The sequence below is a fragment of the Oratosquilla oratoria genome, chromosome 5, assembly GCF_046742065.1.
Source record: "Oratosquilla oratoria isolate Oo_2021 chromosome 5, ASM4674206v1, whole genome shotgun sequence".
Lineage (NCBI taxonomy): Eukaryota > Metazoa > Arthropoda > Malacostraca > Stomatopoda > Squillidae > Oratosquilla > Oratosquilla oratoria.
The window spans coordinates 29559544-29574727 of record NC_134781.1 but is presented as its reverse complement, the minus strand read 5'-3'; the positions used below and the strand labels follow the sequence as shown (position 1 = coordinate 29574727).

General features: G+C 35.7%; 1 protein-coding gene across 2 annotated transcripts in view; it reads left to right on the top strand.

Annotated features, from left to right (window-relative positions):
* LOC143025426 (L-2-hydroxyglutarate dehydrogenase, mitochondrial-like) overlaps positions 1-15184 on the top strand; it is a 98188-nt gene that overhangs the window by 57708 nt on the left and 25296 nt on the right. For both annotated transcript variants that reach the window (XM_076185085.1, XM_076185084.1), the window contains exons 2-4: positions 12835-12968; positions 14296-14421; positions 14705-14862. In XM_076185085.1, the coding sequence (XP_076041200.1) occupies positions 12835-12968; positions 14296-14421; positions 14705-14862 (418 nt within the window). The remainder of the gene's footprint in view (positions 1-12834; positions 12969-14295; positions 14422-14704; positions 14863-15184) is intronic.

The following is a 15184-nucleotide window of genomic DNA, read 5'->3' as shown; positions in this document are numbered from 1 at the left end:
TATATAATATATATATATGTGTGTATTTACCTAGTTGTACCTAGTTGTATTTACCTAGTATTTTACGGGAAGGTGAGCTATGCTCGTGGGGTCACGTATTAATATATAATTTAATCTAAAATATTTTTAAAATCATGTATTTTTTTTTCAAACACAAATATCTCATCTAACTTGTTCCAACTGTCTATTACTCTGTGAGGTAAGCTGTTCTTTTTCAAATCTCTTCTATAGCTGTCTTTTTTTATTTTCTTTCCGTGTCCTCTAGTATTTCTGTCATCCCATTTTATCAGATTCTCTCTGTCAGTAATTTCTATGCCTTTCATGATTCTGTAAATAGCTATCAAATCTCCTCTCTCTCTTCTTTGCTCTAGTGTCTGTAGTTCAAGTTTTGCTAGTCTCTCTTCATATGATAGTTTTGAGAGTGTTGGTGCCAATTTTGTAATTGCTCTTTGTATTCTTTCAAGTTTTTTTATACATTTTTTTTGTACTTGGTGACCATATCGTTGCTGCATATTCCAATCTTGGTCTTATCAGGGTGATTAGGATTTTCTTCACCATTTCTTCATCCAGGTATGTAAATGCAACTTTGATTGTTCTTATTAGATTATAAGTTTCTCCAAAAATCTTATTTATATGTTTCTCAGGTGACATATTATTCATAACAATGACTCCCAGGTCCTTCTCATTTTTTACTTTTTTTATTCCTTCTTCTCCCAATTTATATGCTCCTGTTATTCTGTTTTTTGCTTTTTCCAAATTCCATTATACTACACTTTTTTGTATTGAACTCCATCTCCCACTTCCTACTCCATTCCTGTACTTTATTTAGATCTCTCTGTAATGATTCACAATCTTCTTCAGTTTTCACTCTTTTCAGTAGTTTTGCATCATCTGCAAAGAAGCTCATATAGCTTTCAATTCCTTCATCCATATCATTAATATATATAGCAAACATTATTGGGGCCAGAACTGTTCCCTGCGGAACACCGCTTATTACTTCATCCCATTTTGAGTTCTGGTTTCTTATCACTACTCTCATTTTTCTTTCTTGCAAAAAGTCTTCCATCCAATTTAGTAGTTTGCCCTGTATTCCTCCTTCAGTTTCTAATTTCTTAAGCAACTTCTTATGTGGTACTTTGTCAAAAGCTTTCTTTAGATCTAAAAATGCACAGTCCGCCCATCCATCTCTTTCTTGTATTATATCTATTAGCCTTGAATAGAAACATATTAAATTGGTGACGCATGATCGTCCTTGTCTGAATCCAAATTGCCTTGGATTTAACACTTTGTTTTTTTCTAAATATTTTACCCATCTACTTTTGATAATTCTTTCACAAATTTTTGCTATTGTACTTGTTAGAGAGACTGGTCTATAGTTGGTAGGTTCTTTATTTCCTCCTTTATATATAGGTACTATATTTGCCTTTTTCCAATCTTCTGGAACTTTTCCTTCTTTCAAGGAACTATTTAGTATGCTATGTATTTTGTCTGCCAGTTCATTCCTGCATTCTTTCAGTATCCAGTTTGCTATTTCATCTGGTCCATGTGATTTTCTGACATCAAGATTACTCAAGTGTGTTAATATTTCATTCTTTGTTACTTCTATTTCTTCCATAGGGGGGACTTTCTCTTTCCATTCGTTCTCTTCAGGTTGTATGTTCTCCCTTGTAAACACTGATTTAAAATGTTTGTTCATAATTTCCGCCATTTCCATTTCCTCAGTGTATTCAACTCCCTCCTGTCTTAATTTCTCCAAGTCTTGTTTGTTTTTCAGTTTATTGTTTACAAATCTGTAGAATAGTTTTGGTTGATCTTTACACTTTTCTATGATATCTTTTTCATATTTTCTCTTTTCTTCTCTGCACATTTGTACATATTCATTTCTATAACAGGTATATATTTTCCATTTTTCAGGTCTTCTGTCTTTTTTCCATCTTTTGTCTTTTAACTCCCTACAGCTTTTGTTGTACCAGCATTTTACATATTCTTTTTCTTGTTTTTGTCTTGGGACATACTTTTCCACTCCTTTTTTGTAAATTTTTGTCAAAATATTCCATTTCTCTTCTACTGTTGTTTCTTCTTTGTATATTTCTTCCCATTTTTCCTTTTGAAAGAGTTCTCTTATTTTATCAAAGTTTGTTTTTTCATACGTCATTCTATATTGTTCATTTCTTTTCATATATTCTTCTTCATTAAGTTCCAGTTCAATCAATATGTGGTCACTTTTACCTATTGGTGTTTTATATTCAATTTTGTCCACTATTCTAGGTTCGGATGGCTCTTCTTCATTTCTATACCTAGTGTTCTGTATCCATTGTGTCATTGTATGGTCAGTAACCATCTCAAGTAGAGCGTTTCCCCATGAGCCGTTTCCACCCTTTACTGTCATTTCTTCCCAGCAGTTTTCTTTGTAATTAAAGTCGCCCATCATAACTATTCTTCCTCCCTCTTCCATTATCTTGTTTAATGTTATCTTTGTGTCCTCTAACATACTTTTATGTTCACTCTCTTCCCATGAGGCTGTTTTCGGGGGCACATAATTTATCACAAACTTTCTGTTCTTCTTATCTCTGTCTTCTACTTCCATCATTATCATCTCTACTGTATTCTTTCCATATGTGACACACTTCACGTTTATATCCTTCTTAGTCAGGAACATAACTCCACCCCCTTCCTTTTTCACTCTGTTTCTAATCCAATAATTATATGCATCATGTCCTACACTGTTGGGTGGTAGTGGACCTTTTAATTTTGTTTCTACAATTCCCATTATGTCTGGTTCTTTTTCTTTCAAATAATCATTCAGCTCATTCAATCCTGTTATTAATCCATCTATATTTGTGTAAGACACTCTTAGTTTTCTGCCACTTCCATTGTGTTCTCTGTTTCCCTTTTGTTTTTCTCTTGTATGTCGACTTTCTTTAGTTTCATATTCACTACTCTCCAATAGAATCTCTCTTTTTCTGACTCCGTTCTTATCTCGTTTTTTTCCTTTGCTTCAAGTCTTTTCTGTTTTTCTTCCTCTCTTTCCTCTTTATTCATTTCCCTTTTTATCCATACCTTTTTATATTGTTCACTTGTTGCTAGTTTCCCTGTTTTGGATAAGATATTCTCAGCCGTAGTTTGTGACCTGAATTTAATCTTAATTGGTCTGGTCTTGTCTGTACTATATTTCCCTAGCCTGAATTTCTCTTCGATTTGTTTCATTATTTCTGGTTCATCTTCCTGAACTAATTCTAGTAATTGGCTTACTTTTTCATTTTCCTCTTTGATTCTTGTGGTTCTATCTGGGTTATGTTTCTCTTCCATTCCTAATATAATTATACATTTCTTTTTGTCTGCTAAGTCTCTTACTATATTCTCCTTCTGTCTCATCACTTTGATAACTGAGTTTTCAGTTTGTTCATTCATTTGCTGTCTGATTATGTCAGTGAATGCAACTTTGCTATTTTCTTGATTTTTTTTCCAACCCTCCTTGTTCTCCTTATTATTCTCCTTTAAGACTTTATTCTCATCTTTTACTTCTTTTAACTGTTTTTTTAATTCTTCAATTTCCTTAGTTAAGTTTTTGTTCGCCTTCTCTAGTTCTTCCAATTTTTCAACTCTCCGTATAATATTGTTAACATGACCGAACCTACGCTCCAAGTCCTCGATCATCTTATCGACCTTCTCTTCTAGTCTTGTCAGTGGGGGGGGGGGGGGTTGTGTCCCCCCCACCCTCTTTAAATCCCTGGAAAATATTCTCATCACTTTCTACTGTATTGCTCTTATCTATACTTCTAATCTTTACATTTTTATTAGACATTTCATCGTCGTCGGGGGGCCGTTTGTTTACCTTTCGCCTGTCTGCCTGGGCCAAGTCTACTCCTTCCTCATTTCCTTCCATTTCCCTCAGTAATCCCTCCCCTTCTCTTTCCCTACTTTCCTACTACCCCACGAGCAATTTCCCCCACCCTGTAAATACAATAGGCACTTCTCTTTGCGTTGGGATCCACAAAACTTAAATTTTCTTCAGAACGTCTTCTAAGCCGTCCATTCGTTGAAGTGTGTGTGTGTGTGTGTGTGCATGCATGTATGTATGTATGTATGTATGTACACTATGTATACATGAATTAAGAAAATGTTGTGACCCAGAAAATATAGCCCAGGTCTTAAATGCGGGGTTGTCTGGTAGTCTGTTTCTCTGTCGTCATAGACTACCAGTACATATTCCATAAACTTGTATTATTTGCTCAAATATTTCATACATTTATTGTTATTGTAATATTGTTATTATTGCTGTTATTATAATTTATGGTACTTTAGCAGCCTTCGGCAGTTAGCTACTCATCGTTCAATAACGCATTTTGTTATGGTTTTCGACAGTTCTTCCCCGTTGTAGCCTTTCCTTATGATTGGCTGGTCTTCAGTCGTGATGTCATGTTGACTTGTCATCAATAGTGAGGTCATGCAATATTATTAGATATCGATCATTTTTACAAACTATTATTTTTATATATTATAACGAACATATCACTACAACGCATGTTTTAATATCAAATAACTGCAATATTTCCCTATATTTTCTGCCATCAAATGCAGTAATTACTACGAGAAGAGAATATATAAAATTGTGTCAGATACGAATCTGAAGGGACGCACTCGTTGACCTCGTATTAGATAGTCGGCCTACACATTAAGGAAAAAAAATACAACATGTGAGCGAGCTCAGGTGACCTTTAGATGATTGGACGTTATGAACTTACTCCTCACATGAGATCAGGATGGTACTTCGGAGGACGGTTTTGGAGAAGGGATGGTGCCCTTATTGCGAAGTTGCTTGGTGCCAGGCAGGATCCGAACTGCATAAATACTCTCGACATATTTATTGTAAGTGGCGACGCTCTAACCCCCTCGGTCAGCGAGCATCCCATATATTCTTATTCTTTTCGTGTTTGAAAAAAAAAAAACAAGAAGAAAAAGAAAATGTAATTTTTTTTTATTTGTTTATTAATTATTTATTTGTTACTGCTGTGAAGCTTGAAATTGATCTTAGACCCTGTAAGATCCAGGTCCTTTGAGTATTAGTCCATTCCAAGCGGGGTATTGATCTGGTCAAGGAAAAGTAAATAACACATTAACATTAAGAATAAACGAACAACTGTTTTTTTATGTTTCATAATTAAAATATATATTTTTTCTGGACCTTAAATCTACCCTTATATCCTTGTTGATAATAATGGTAATAGAATAATAATTACAGTTAATAGTAGTGGTAATAACCTAACAATAACAATAATGATAATATTTTTTGTTAATTGGATAGCCGCTGACATTTGACGATATGTGCAGCTTATCGCTCAAAACTGAAAAAGAATTTTGAACGATCAGCTACACAGATCGTCAGAACGTGAGCGGCTATCCAATATAATAAAAATTGTATTAGAAGATTACTCCAATAATAATAATAATAATAATAATAATAATAATAATAATAATTGTAATAATAATAATATTAGCAATTTGTATAAAAAAGAATAGGGAAAAACTATATGTAAAAACAGTATCTCTGTAAATATATTAACACTACTTCGAACATTATAAGATATTGTTTGAAGCTATAAGATATGTAGTATAAACTTTGTGTATGAGAAACAAGGGCAGACGAAATGCCGTGCACAATTTTACAAATTAAAGTTCTGTAATTTGAAATGCAGTGCTTTCTGTCAGGAAATATGGGATACATGTAGAAAATACATGTATGTTTGTGTTTCTGCATGCGTGTGTGTGTGTGTGTACACGTACCAAAGGCTGTTTTCTCTTTGTAAGGAAAAGTGGGAGAGTTAAACCACACAGCCAATTTACACATAATTAAGCCACCTAATGCCCATGCCACATCAGCACTTCGAGGATGAAGGGCCAACCATGGCTCCGTGGGCCGCACCGTTCAGGTCAAGGGCCAACCAGCAAAGCAAAGCACTTCCACACTACGCCCAACAGCCGGAGTGGGAGTACCCTCCACAGCTCCATCGTATGCACCCACCACCCCCACCCCATCCCCACCTCCTCCCCCACCCCATCCCCACCTCCTCCCCATCCCCACCTCCTCCTCACCTCCTCCTCATCCCCACCTCCTCCTCATCCACTCAATAAATAAATAAATAGATAGATAAATAAATAAATAAAAATCCTTCATGCCATTCACTGGCCTCAAATGTCGGTCTTCCTTTCAAGGTCACTCCTTCTACCTCTTCTTTCCACACTTTTTATTACCAATCATTGTGACAAAACGTGCAGCCTCCATAGCGTACAACTGTTACACAGAATAAAGGTCTAGGTTGGTGGTCCTTGTTAGAGGGTCTAGTCTCACACGCAGAGCCTCCTCACGTGCAGAGAGTGACACTGCTCTCGTAATCCAAGTATTCGTATTCATACCAAGTTTTCAGCACTAAACTGATGACTGTTCCGAATGTTAAGCGATGCATTCGGTTGAAGGGTTGCGCTTCTAATAGTGAAACGAATCTTATAAAAAAAAATATCATAGTGGTAGTTTGTGTGAGTATACATATATTTATATATGTTTATATAAATGTTAATGTAGAAATACATATGTATAGAAAAAAGGTTAATTTGTTATGTTTCAGAGTTATACATAACACAAAACAAAGAAAGTACAAAAATCTTTTCCCATCTTAGAAGGAACCCTTATATACTTAGCCAGGACAGGGGGCAGTCACCAGTGATGAGCGTATACACACACGTGCCTTAATGGTGCTGTGGTACTGTTCGCAACAGCTAATTCAAGCAAGCCGGCACACCAACTCTCATGGGCAAGGAGCTGTGTGTGTATGTGTAAGGTCGCAGCATTACCCATAGATGAGGCACACGAGGTCTCATCTCTGAGGGTAATAGCTGTTGATCACAAGTCCAATATGTGATCCAAGACCTTGGTGAATCACACACACACACACACGTCGGTCGAAGTGACAACGAAGTTTGGACTCCGGAAAAAACTACAATTTTCGTGGATCTCAACGACGAGGGAGTACCTGTGTTGTATTAATAGGGAAGGGCAAACTCGTGGTGTAGTGGGAAGGTTAGAAAAGGGAGAAGGGAAGGGATTACTGAGGAAGATGGAAGGAAATGAGGAAGGGGACGAATGGGCCCAGGAAGTCAGACGACGTGTCAACAAGAGAGGGGCAGACGACAGTGGTGAAGTCGAAGAGATTAGTAAAAATGTAAAAACTAGAAAAAGAGATAAGAGCAGCGCAATGGAAGGTGAAGATAATTATTTCCATGGATTTAATGACGGAGGGAATGACAACCTTTCCCTACTAGTAAATCTAGAGGAGAAACTAAAAAAACAACAACAAAAAAACGAACGAAACATGGGAGGTTAGGTTTAACCAATTAACGCTAGTTACCCAGAGTTGATATACTGGAAGAACTAAAGGAGAACCAAAACCTAACTAAAATAGAATTAAAAAGACAGGAGGAGTAAAGGATGAGAATGAGGAATTAAAGAGGAATAATTAAAAGAATAAAGAGTCCATAGCAAAAGAGGTAAGTGATTGGAAAAAAGTACAAGAGAATAAAATTGAATTTAGAGGTATAGTGGAACAGCAGATGAAAGAGCAAACTAAGGACACAGTTATTAAAGTGATGAGAGAGGAGAATATAATAAGAGACTTAGCGGATAAAAAGAAATGTATAATTATATTAGGGATGGAAGAGAAGTATAATCCAAATAGGACTACAAGAATAAAGGAGGAAAAGTAAAAGTAAATTAGATATTAGAAGTAGTTCAAGAAGATGAACCAGAAACAGGGAAACGAATAGAAGAAATATATAGACTAGGGAAATACAGATAAGACCACACTAATTAAAGTTAGATTCAGGTCACAAACGACAGCAGAGAATATCTTACAAAAAACAAGGAAACTAGCAGACAGTGATCAATATAAACAGGTATGGATAAAAAGAGATGAATAAAGAGGAAAGAGAGGATGAGAAAACAAAAAGAATAGAAGCTAAGGAAAAAAACGAGAATAGAAAAAAAGATTCTATTTGAGAGTAGTGAATATGAAAGTGAGGAAATGGTTCACAGCAGAGAAAAACAGAAGGGAAATGGAAAACACAATGGAAGTAGCAGAAAATTAAAAGTATCTTACACAAATATAGATGGCTTAATAACAGGTTTGAATGAACTGAATGATTACCTGAAGGAAAAAGAACCCGACATAATGAGAATTGTAGAGACAAAATTGAAAGGTCCACTACCACCCAACCGTGTAGGACATGGTGCATATAGTTATTGGATTAGAAACAGAGAGGTAAAAAAAGGGGGTGGAGTTATGTTCCTGACTAAGAAGGATATAAATGTGAGGAATGTCACATATGGAAAGAATAGAGTAGAGAAGATTATGATGGAAGTGGAGGACAAGGATGGGAAGAACAGGAAGTTTGTAGTAAATTATGTGCCTCCTAAAACGGCTTCGTGGGAAGAGAAAGAACACAAAAATATGTTAGAAAACACAAGGATAACACTATATAAGATAATGGAAGATGGAGGAAGAATAGTTACAATGGGTGACTTTAATTGTAAAGAAATCTGCTGGGAAGAGATGACAGTGAAAGGTGGAGACGACCTATGGGGAAATGTACTACTTGATATGATTATAGAACATACAATGACACAATGGATACAAGAGAACACTAGGTATAGAAATGAGGAAGAACCATCGAGACTGGACCTAATAATCACATCAGAACCCGAAATAGTGGATAAGATTGAATATAAGACACCAATAAGTAAAAGTGACCACATATTGATTGAACTGAAACTAAATGAGGAAAAATACATGAAAAAACCAACAATATAGAAAGGGAAGATTGATGTATGAAAAACAAATCATAAAATAAGAGAATTCTTTCAAAAGGCAGACTGGGAAAGAATACACATGGAGGAAACAACAGTAGAAGAGAAGTGGAATATTTTGACAAAAAATTATAAAGGAGTGGAAAAGTATGTTCTAAGACAAAAGCAAGAAAAATAATATGTAAAGTATTGGTACAACAAAAAATGTAGGGAGTTTAAAGACAAGGAACAAAGCTTGGATAAAATGGAAAAAAGACAAAAGACCTGAAAAATGGAAAATATATACTAGTTATAGAAATTAATATGTACAAGTGTGCAGAGAAGAAAAGAAAATACGAAAAACATGCCAGTAGAAAAATGTAAAGATCAACCAAAACTATTTCACAGATTTGTAAACAAACAGAAAAACAAACAAGAATTAGAGAAACTACGACAAGGAGGAGTTGAATTCACAGAGGAAATAGCAATGGCAGAAATTATGAACAAGCATTTTAAATCTGTGTTTACGAGGGAGAATATACAACCTAGAGATATCGAGTGGGAGGAGAAAGCCCCCCCCCCTATGAAAGAGATAGAAGTATCAAGGAATGAAATAATGAATCTTGATGTTAGAAAATTGCATGGACCAGATGAAATGGCAAACTGGATTTTGAGAGAATGCAAGAATGAAATAACAGACAAAATATAGTCTAATAAACAGTTCATTAAAAGAAGGAAAAGTTCCAGAAGGTTGGAAAAGAGCAAATATAGTAACAATATGTAAAGGAGGAAACAAGGAAGACCCTACTAACTATGGACTGGTCTCTCTTACAAGTACGATAGCTAAAATTTGTGAAAGAATGATCAAAATTAGATGTTTCTATTCAAGGCTAATAGATGTGCAAGAAAGAGATGGATGGGCTGATAGTGCATTTCTAGACCTGAAAAAAGCTTTTAATAAGGTGCCACATAAGAAGTTGCTAAAGAAATTAGAAACTGCAGTAGGAATACAGGGCAAACTGCTGAAGTGGATGGAAGACTTCTTGCATGAAAGAAAAATGAGAGTGGTGATAAGAGACAAACACTCTAATTGGGATGAAGTGATAAGTGAAGTTCCACAAGGAACAGTTGTGGCCCCAATAATATTTGCTATATACAGTATACCCTCACTCATTCGCGGTTCACCGCTCGCGGCCCCGTATACTCGCGGATTTTACTCTCATTTTTTTTTTTTTTCATAATTTTGGCAATTTCGTGAATTTCTTAGACCATTTTTTAGCAGAAAAACACATTCACCCTGACTGTTAAATAATTTTAAAATAACAATGTTAGTTAATATAAAAAAAATGCAAAAGAGAGATGATACTGTATAACTGGCAAATAATTTTAAAATAACAATGTCAGTAAATATAAAATAAAAACATAGAAAAGAGAGATGATAGAGTATAACTGGTAAATAACTTTAAAATAATAATGTCAGTAAATATAAAATAATTTTTTTTATATATATAACAAGCCCACCGGCTGCGCCGGCCAGGCTACGCCGGGGGCTTGGCCTGCGGCGCTGCGCCTTCGGCGCGGGCGCTGCGCGCCCTGGGCTACGCCCCTTTTTAGGAAAATAAAATATCAAAATCATATTGCTTTTTATTTCTTGTCAACATCTTGCTGTTCTCGCAAGTCATCTATATAGGCGATTTGTGCTGGTGTTAAATTTCCGTTCAAAACACCCTTTTTATATTTTTTAAATTCTTTTTTTCCTTTAAGTAATAACTTTTTTTTTTTTTTTTATACTTGTTTTTAAACTGCGAATTGTTAAAGCTTTTGCTTTGGCCTCTCTCCGTTCCTTTCTAGCCTCCTTCTTCATTCGTTCTTCTTTTCTTCGAGTTCTTCTTCGAGTTCTTCTTCTTCTTCGAGTTCTTCTTCTTCGAGTTCAAGTTCTTCTTCGAGTTCTTCTTCTTCTTCGAGTTCTTCTTCTTCTTCAAGTTCTTCTTTGAGTTCTTCTTCTTCGAGTTCTTCTTCAAGTTCTTCTTCGAGTTCTTCTTCGAGTTCTTCATCTTCGAATTCTTCTTCGAGTTCTTCTTCTTCGAGTTCTTCTTCTTCGAGTTCTTCTTTTTCGAGTTCTTCTTCGAGTTCTTCTTCTTAGAGTTTTTCGAGTTCTTCTTCGAGTTCTTCGAGTTCTTCGAGTTCTTCTTCTTCGAGTTCTTCTTCTTCTTCGAGTTCTTCTTCTTCTTCGAGTTCTTCTTCTTCTTCTTCTTCTTCTTCTTCTTCTTCTTCGAGTTCTTCTTCTTCTTCTTCGAGTTCTTCTTCTTCTTCGAGTTCTTCTTCTTCGATTTCTTGCAGTTTCGTGGTCCAAATATCCATGTCCCAAATATCAAGCGACTGAGCGATGTAACCGATTTGCCCCAAGCGTCGCTGGCCGCAGGAAAAGAAAATTTTCGGAAGACAAATATTTTTATTTAGTATAATTACTATGTACATATTATACTACATTATTACTGTTTTTAATTTATCATTACTACATATCACTAGATTATTACTGTATTAATGAGTAAGACTGCTTTAGAATGTGTTTGGGAAGCATATTTTAGTGTATATGATATCATACATAGGCGTTTTAAAACTGCATCAATACTTCGTGGATTTTCGGGATTCGCGGGAGGGGAAGGAACGTAACCCCCGCGAATAGCGGGGGGATACTGTATATTAATGATATGGATAAAGGAATTGAAAGTTATATGAACTTCTTTATGGATGATACAAAATTGTTGAAAAAAGTAAACACTGAAGAAGATTGTGAGTCGCTACAGAGTGATCTTAATAAAGTATGGAAATGGAGTAGGAAGTGGGAGATGGAATTCAATATTAAGAAGTGTAGTATAATGGAATTTGGAAGAAGCAAAAAAAGAATAGTGGGATCATATGAATTGGAGAAGAAGAAATTAAAAAAGTAGAAAATGAGGACCTGGGAGTCATTATTATGAATATGTCCCCTGAGAAATGTATAAACAATATTTTTGGAGAAACTTATAATTTAATAAGAACAATCAAAGTGGTATTTACATACCTGGATGAAGAAATGGTGAAGAAAATACTAGTCACTTTGATAAGACCAAGATTGGAGTATGCAGCAACGACGTGGTCACCAAGTACAAAAAAATGTATAACAAAACTTGAAAGAATACAAAGAGCAATTGCGAAATTGGCACCAACACTCTCAGAACTATCATATGAGGGGAGACTAGCAAAACTTGAGCTACAGACATTAGAGCAAAGAAGAGAGAGAGGAGGCTTGATAACTATTTTAGAATCATGAAAGGCATAGAAACTATTGATAGAGAGGATCTAATAAAATGGGATAGTAGAAATACAAGAGGATACAGAAAGAAAATCAAGAAAGACAGTTATAGAAGAGACCTGAAAAAGAACAGCTTTCCCCACAGAGTAATAGACATTTGGAACAAGTTAGATGAGAAAGTGATGTGTGCAAAAACAATACACGAATTTAAAAACAGTCTGGATAAAACGAGATATGAAGATAGGACATTACGAGCATAGCTCCCTTTCCCGTAAAATACAATTAGGTAAATACAGTGAACTTGAAGGGCGGACAGCCCCTGGTCTGAAAAAGCCCATGCTGGACTGCAACCTCACTCTTACTGGGGTGTCATTTGCCCCTGAGTAATGTAATGAAGCATCTAGATATCCAACAGGGTTGAATGAAATCATCTGATGACATCCAAAATGGACACAACATGGTTAATCAAGAAAAGTGTCCCTTTAGGTAGTTGTCGTGGAATCAAACGAGTCCATCATGACTTCAAGTTGAAAATATTAGCAGATTAGTCCACAGCTCGATACCCTTGTTCAGTTTGTGTATTAATGTAATTTAGTTAATTATTTTTCTTATTTTATCTATGTAGTTATTTATTTATCAATATTATCTTATTTATCAAAAACTTAAATCACCTTGTTTGTACTGATAACTCCTCCCATTGCAGTTCTGATGGAGGAGGAGGACCTTATGACATTATAGTGGTCGGGGGTGGCATTGTCGGGACGGCCACAGCAAGGGAGCTTCTTCTCAGGAACCCAGATCTACGCCTCGCGGTGGTCGAGAAGGAGAACAAGCTAGGTAAGTGTCTTTTTCTATGTTGTGTATTTTATATATATATATATATATATATATATATATATATATATATATATATATACATATATATATATATATATATATATATATATATAATGTGAAACTAAACCTTTGCCAGATGTAAGTTTTCATCTGCTATAATCAAGATGTATTCCTAGATGGTTCTGCAGACTTATAGTAGTTCCACCAACTACATTACCCGGTTTTTTAGTTACTAGGAATGACCATATTGATACTTTGTAACTGAAATATATATGACTTTTAGGCAGTATATGTGGCAAAGGCATTAGATATGATATTTGTATCAATCTTGATTTTTTTTTAAAGCTAGCAATATTTGTTTGGATATATATTATTTAGTTATTAATTTTTCTGTTTATTATAACAAAGTGTAAGCTATCTATCTATATACCAAGGGCTTTTTGCCCCTTGTAAGGGAGGTATCCAGGTCAAAGTCACATACCTACTCCCATCCATTCCAATTCCTTTTCACCACCCTTTCCTCCCTCTCATCTTAGCTCTTCATAGATGATGGGTCATCCCTGTATCCTGTCCATTGCCCTGGATCAGAAGGAATGTAGTAAGACATGGTACATCCACAGCAACACTGTTTCACTTAATCAGTGACCCCCCCCTCTTTGCCCCATATACAGAAAAAGAGAAGACAGGGAGAAATCCCTTTGTGGTGCATCAAAATATCATTCACACATAAGCACACCCTACCCCCCACCCATCCATGCATAACAGTATCATCTATACACAGCCACTCTCCAGTCATCCCTTTCTCCTGCCTCCCTTGCTCAACAGACATTGCCATCCATTATCTCATCCTCAGTCATCCCCTCAGGTTCACTCATTTCACCTCTGCCTTCCACACCTCTTTTACAAATTTGTCTTATTTCCATATGTGTAAACCATCCCAATACACCTTCATCAGCCCTATCTGTCATCTCCTTTTCCATTCTCACTCGAACACATTGAATCTTTTCCTCTCTGCCTTTCTTAAATTCCAAGTATCTGCCCCATATAAAGCCATCAGCATGATCACCCCTTCATACAATCTCCTATTCGCATCCATTCCCAGTTGCCTATTTCTTGTGATACTTTTTAATCTCCTAAGGCATTTACTTGCTTCTCTCAATCTACAATTTACCTCTACCTTCATTCCTCACTTTCCTGCCACATGTGACCCCAAATACCTAAAGCTATACTTCCTCCGGCCTCTCTCCTATAAGACTTGCTTCCAAATCACTCCCTGGAGAAATTACTTCATATTTCATTTCCTAATGTAAAAACTCTATTTTAACAGCTGTACATCAGAGTGGCCACAACAGTGGAGTTATACATGCAGGGATCTACTACAAGCCAGGATCTCTCAAAGCTAAACTATGTGTGGAAGGGTTGCACCTTGCTTACCAATTCTTTGACAAAGAAGGTGAGGAACTAAAGCTGGCATATAATATACAAGAACTCTAATAGTGTAGAGAGGACTATTATAGTATTATACATTATAGAGTTGGGCCAAATTAGTGCAGAATTATATGAATTGTAGTGTTCCATATGTGAAAATCAAGGCAACAGTTATTTCTACTACTACTATTATTGTTATTATCTGGTTATATATATTGATGATGATGTGGTTTTATGTCACAAATTGCCCCCTATTAGGAGGCTAGGATGGTCCCCCTTACAGATGGCTTTGTAATTTACTATTACAGGTATTCCCTACAAAAAGTGTGGTAAACTTATTGTAGCAGTGGAAGATGCAGAAATTCCCAGATTAATGGATTTGTATGATCGAGCATTACAGAATGGAGTGCCAGATGTTGAACTCATTGATGGGAGCAGGATAAAAGAATTTGAACCTTACTGCAGGGTAGGTATTTTTTTATTGTATTCATTCTTCATTGTTGATTTATGGACCTTTTGTTTTTAGTCTAACTACTGTCATATCTAGAAAATGGCAAATCACATTTATTTATAAAATGCGGTAGTTGTATATAAAATAAAAAATATTTATTTATTTGCTGTGAAAAAATGGGAAGATTAAATAGGGTAATTAAATTCACACAAATTTTCAATTTATTTTCAATTACAACATTCAGCACTGGATCCCACACAAATTCAATCCATTACTCCAGGGCTCTTATGTAGGAAAACCATAGCTCTTATGTAACCAGCAATGGCTTGCAGATTGG